This window comes from Cyprinodon variegatus, unplaced genomic scaffold (genome assembly GCF_000732505.1).
Source record: "Cyprinodon variegatus isolate N-32 unplaced genomic scaffold, C_variegatus-1.0 Scaffold845, whole genome shotgun sequence".
In the NCBI taxonomy this organism is placed as follows: Eukaryota; Metazoa; Chordata; class Actinopteri; order Cyprinodontiformes; family Cyprinodontidae; genus Cyprinodon; species Cyprinodon variegatus.
In genome coordinates this window covers 22,587-28,014 of record NW_015151298.1, presented here as the reverse complement: position 1 = coordinate 28,014, position 5,428 = coordinate 22,587, and the positions used below count along the sequence as shown (strand labels likewise).

Here is a 5,428-nt window from a genome sequence, read left to right as displayed (position 1 = left end):
ATATATATATATATATATATATATATATATATATATATATATATATCTTTGAAGTATCAGGCTCATATCTTGCTTTATTTATTGCTTTGGGGCGATAGAAAAATTTAGTTTCAAGTTGTCAACATTTCCTGAGGAAGTCCTTAAGTAAATCATCATAAATATCTTTCCAATGGATAAAAGCTGAGAGCCTGGGCTGCAGTACAATTCATCTCAAGCCAAGAAAACAATGTGTCCAAAGTCGATAAAGAAAGGAACAGCATGCAGCTTCTCTGTTTAGCAAAAAATACTTTTTTGTTTCCAGAAAAGACAACAACTTAAAAAAAAACTGGAAAATACAGCCTGTCAACAAGATGTTCACTATGTGTAGTGCACACAAACACCTCATCTAATCTTTCACACTTTATGTCATTAAAGATACTTATGTTGGTCTCACATTTGTAAAACAAATTCCCATCCAGAAGATGTGAGTCTTTATAGCATATCTTTCTAATTAAAAGCATTTTTTAAAGATTAACCTATTAAGAAATGCAAGGGAGTTTGGCTGTAGACCTGTACTTTCAGGACCCTTTGTTGCAGACCTGCAAAATGGGTTGTCCTGCACTGTCAGGACCGTACGTTATTCCGGAAGTTGAACTTGAAGCCTTCAGGAATAGTGCGCAGCACGTATTTGCTGCCAGATGAGAGTTTATGACAGTGTTAGCACAGCCATTCTCTACTGTCCTATAGAAAATGTCTTATAGACCAAATGCCCTTTTGCATCCAGCGATCCAAATAAAGAGACTAATGTCTATTTTTTGCACATATCTATTTTTCCAGATAGGAGTTTGGTGGAGAGAAAAATTGTGCCTGTACATAAGGTTCCAGCATAACAGCACTAGCTTCAAGGGGATTTTATCTAAGCTAGCTTTTACTTTAGAAAGCCTTCAAATCAGTTTTGCTTTTACTTTGAAAATCTACAAATAAACTTCCGGTTCTAACAGCGCAGGGGACCTCACAGTGCAGCTCTGCAGCCAGGTTCCTGACAGTGCAGCTCTGCAGCCAGACCCCTTCTCAAGAAATTAACAATTTAGCTTTGATCTAAGAAAGCTTTTAAAAACAATCTATAACAACTCATAATTTTAAATAATGATTCGTGTCTATGAAATTAAATGGAAAGTTTAATTTTTTTATTAAAGAAATCACATACTGGTAACATTTCTTCTGTAGCAGTGGAGTATCTTAGCAACAGTATAATTATTATTTCTGTAAGCTTAAAAACAACAGACATGATTTAGACAAACATTGTCTATACATCATGTAATCGTTAACGGCTTTTTCTGTGTGAATGCTCAGACAAAAATGAACACAGAACAAAGAAGGCTGCCCAGCTGAATCCAGTAAGATCAAATTTGTTTTTTTTTAGTTCACTGCACCCTTTGCATTTCCATCTAGTTTACATCCAAGGTTCTTGCAAGGATTTTTTTTTTTTTTTCTTCTTTCTGTAATATGCTGAACATCACTCTGTGCCTTTCTGTAAGAGTCTGTTCAGTTGGGCTTTTGATTGATCAAAGGTGGGATTATCATCAATGAATCTCATTAACTTAGTTAAAATAAAATCAATTTAACAGCAAGGCATTGGTCATTTAAAGTTTGTGTTTGGACAGACAGGGGTGCACCAGGGAGGTCTGCAAATGTTTGTCTGCCCCACAGATTTTTTTGTGAGCGTATTGGAATTATATGCAAGGATGTAAAATAACACTTCCAATATGATGATCAAGGTTAAAAACAACAGATAACCAAAACAATGTGCTTGACTAATACCATATTTTCAAGACTATAGAGAGCACCTCACTATAAGCCGTGCTTTAACAAACTGGAAAATTACACAAACAGTATAAGCCACACCAGGCTATAAGCTGCTGATATCTACTGAAAAGTAGCGGCTTATAGTCTGGAAAATGCACTAAATTCCTCATGAGTCAATGATTAATTCCAAACCCACCCTTGCCTTCAGCACCTTAAAAGTTTTTAAAAATCAACCCTCTATTTCAATTGATTTGTTTATTGTGGGAAAAATATTTGTCATTAAAAACCCAAATCCAACTGCTTGGTAAAGATGGTATGCTCTTTGAAACAACAGTAGCATGCTTGCAAACACTTCCTTGTTAAAAAGTTATACAGCGTACATAGTCATTGTAACTCCATTTGTTTTTCAGTTTTTGATATGTACGCTGAGTGAAAAAATATCCAACACTTCAGCAGAGTTGCTCCCCACATAGAATGTTTGATGATGTGGGCCATGTTGTTTTTCTAATGGCCCTATAGCTTGTTAAAGTGCATAGTACCAAAGCATCTATGAAATACCTATCTTTTGAGGTACNGCTTATAGTCTGGAAAATGCACTAAATTCCTCATGAGTCAATGATTAATTCCAAACCCACCCTTGCCTTCAGCACCTTAAAAGTTTTTTAAAAATCAACCCTCTATTTCAATTGATTTGTTTATTGTGGGAAAAATATTTGTCATTAAAAACCCAAATCCAACTGCTTGGTAAAGATGGTATGCTCTTTGAAACAACAGTAGCATGCTTGCAAACACTTCCTTGTTAAAAAGTTATACAGCGTACATAGTCATTGTAACTCCATTTGTTTTTCAGTTTTTGATATGTACGCTGAGTGAAAAAATATCCAACACTTCAGCAGAGTTGCTCCCCACATAGAATGTTTGATGATGTGGGCCATGTTGTTTTTCTAATGGCCCTATAGCTTGTTAAAGTGCATAGTACCAAAGCATCTATGAAATACCTATCTTTTGAGGTACAAAAAAAAAAAAAAAGGCATAGGTACATAATGCAGGAAAGGCTAATCAGAAATAAAATCAACAGTTTTCCACCGCTTCAATCTTTCTTCCAGAGCCAAACAGTTTCCCAGACAGTGAACGAGTCCACCAGCGGCAGTGGGAACGATCTGAGTTTGGAGCAGCCGTGCAAAGTGACATCCAACACACAAGATACCACAATGGTGCCAAACCCGGACAGCATCGCCCCGGGTCAGTAACACTGCTGACACAGAACACCACAACATGTCTCAAGGACCCTGTGGAGTTATATATCGTTGATACACTGTGGCTAAAACTGTCTAGCTATGTTGTAATGACTATCTGGTTTGCTTGTAACCAACTTCCTCCTGAAAACGCTTGATTAATTTCCATAATTTAATCAAAGTAAACTTTGTACAAGCAGAGATAATTTTATCTAACATATCCTAAGAATTAAGTGTACAAGCCAGCTTTATCTTCAGATGAAGACACTAAGAGGACGTGGTGTTTACAAAGTTCTGGATGTACCCTGTTTTGATGAGATTTCAACTATTTTTATTGTTTGCACTGATGCAGGCTTTGATCACAAAGCAAAACATTCTCTTCTTGCCTGGAATCTACTTCCCTCAGGCAAAAATGTGATTACACTTTTGACTTATTATCTCCTTGCTTTGTTTTCTGCCTCCACATTCCTACTTTATTCCCTTAAAACTTCTTTTAAATCCCAACAAAGATTTGCCATACAGGACGTATTTCCTGTTTGCCTCTTGGGCCACTGATACCATCTGCTTTGCGCCCACATCCTCCTCTCACGTCCTAAAGTTTTGTCCAACTGACAGAAAACCAACGCCGCTGTAAGGATGAGTGCATCCTGGGGGTGGGGTAGGTGGGGTTATTTCTGGATCAGACACCACCCCTACTGTATCTGAATGAAGTCACCCCAGCTGTAGCCGAAATTAGGCCAAAGAGCATGTGTTATTAAATGGTTAAAATGTCCTAAAATAATTGATCTGATCCCCATAGAGCTGAATTTGTCATTCTAGATTGGACCTTGAGAGATATTGTAAAGACTGTGGTCAAAGATATCAAACCATTCCTCTGAAAGCTGATTTTCTCTCTCTGTTTAGCTGGGTGTGTCAAAAATATCTGACTTCAGCTACACTATACCTCCATAAAAAAGGGGCTTTGTTACAGACTCTCCCAAAAAAATCATAAACATCCCCTGCAGGTCTGTTTGCTCTCTCCTTCTTCCTCCAGGGCAAAACATAAACTCAGGAAAGGAGGAGGAATTTTTCATTGTGAGAGGTCAAGAGGTGAACCGGTAACCGCCCCCACCCTACCCACCCGTTCAGAACGTTACATAACAGCTGAGCTCGTGAGCCCCCCTGAGTGAAGCGCTGAGGTTGAAGAATAGTGCTTTGGAAAGGCCTTTCCCTATCAAAACCTATGCACGATGCGGGGAGACTTGCCTGCATAAGCTACCCCCTTGATTTGTTTTGCTGTGAACTTTAACAAGCATAAAACAGGGGATTGCTGTATCACATGCCTAAGTAAAGATTTTACACCTCCCATCTTCAGCCAGGAATGTGCCTTTTAGCAAATGAAACAAATTCTATACTTTCTATTTTCTTTTAACTAAGAAACCTCACAATTTCTGTTTGCATTGTACCAAAAGCTTTTATTTTTGGATGATGGATTGAAATGTCCTCTCAGCAGAGCTTGGGATAAAATGTTACTACTTGCTTCTCTTCTTCTGGTTCAGTTCTATACAGGTGGAATCTATTTATTCATTAGACACTTCAAAAGCCATTTGGTTGTATTTGGGCATTTGTTTAGTAATTTACTTTTTTGTTTTTAAGAATACCTACAGTAAAAGGTTAGAGCTTTTCATAAAATGGAAACATTCCTCCTTCACTATTTTCACTTTGTGCTATTCTGTCAGAGAAAAGACCTATGAAAACATACAGATTTGTGTGTCAAATGTGTGATTTGACACACAAATGATTTGAAAATAAAGGTAAAAAAAAAAAAAGGGGGAATAGACAGTTTCACAAGGCAGTGTAAAATTATTTTAATCTTTATTTAGGTTGTTCTGTGTAAAAAGAACAACTTTAAGATGACAAAGCATTTATAAATAATAATTAGATGCCTGGGAAGGGTAAGACACTTGTTCATTATTTGACATTGAAAGACCCTTAATTCATGTCTGTGTTATATAACTTGTTCAGGATATGGGGGTCCTTTGAAAGACATCCCTCCAGAGAAGTTCAACTCTACAGCTGTCCCAAAGTCATACCACTCACCCTGGGAGCAGGCCATCATCAATGACCCTGCTTTGGCTGACACACTTGTCTCTCGTATGCCTGAGCTGGAGCACCGAACAAACCTACCAGGATACAAAAGCTTCAACAGGTAACATATCATAACATATCAAACAGGGTAGTCCCTGATATAAAACTATAAAGTTTGTATCTGAACAACAACTTGAATAGAATAGAATTGAAATATCAAAGTTCCATCCATCCATCCATCCATCCATCCATCCCTGAATCCATCCCTGAATCCATCCATCCATCCATCCATCCATCCATCCATCCATCCATCCATCCATCCATCCATCCATCCATCCATC

General features: G+C 37.6%; 1 protein-coding gene across 1 annotated transcript in view; it reads left to right on the top strand.

Moving 5' to 3' along the window:
* The window catches only part of myoz2 (myozenin 2), a 15,044-nt gene that overhangs the window by 5,587 nt on the left and 4,029 nt on the right, over positions 1–5,428 (top strand). Inside the window, exons 4-5 of the mRNA XM_015397241.1 lie at positions 2,892–3,027; positions 5,025–5,208. Coding sequence (XP_015252727.1) covers positions 2,892–3,027; positions 5,025–5,208 — 320 coding nt within the window. The remainder of the gene's footprint in view (positions 1–2,891; positions 3,028–5,024; positions 5,209–5,428) is intronic.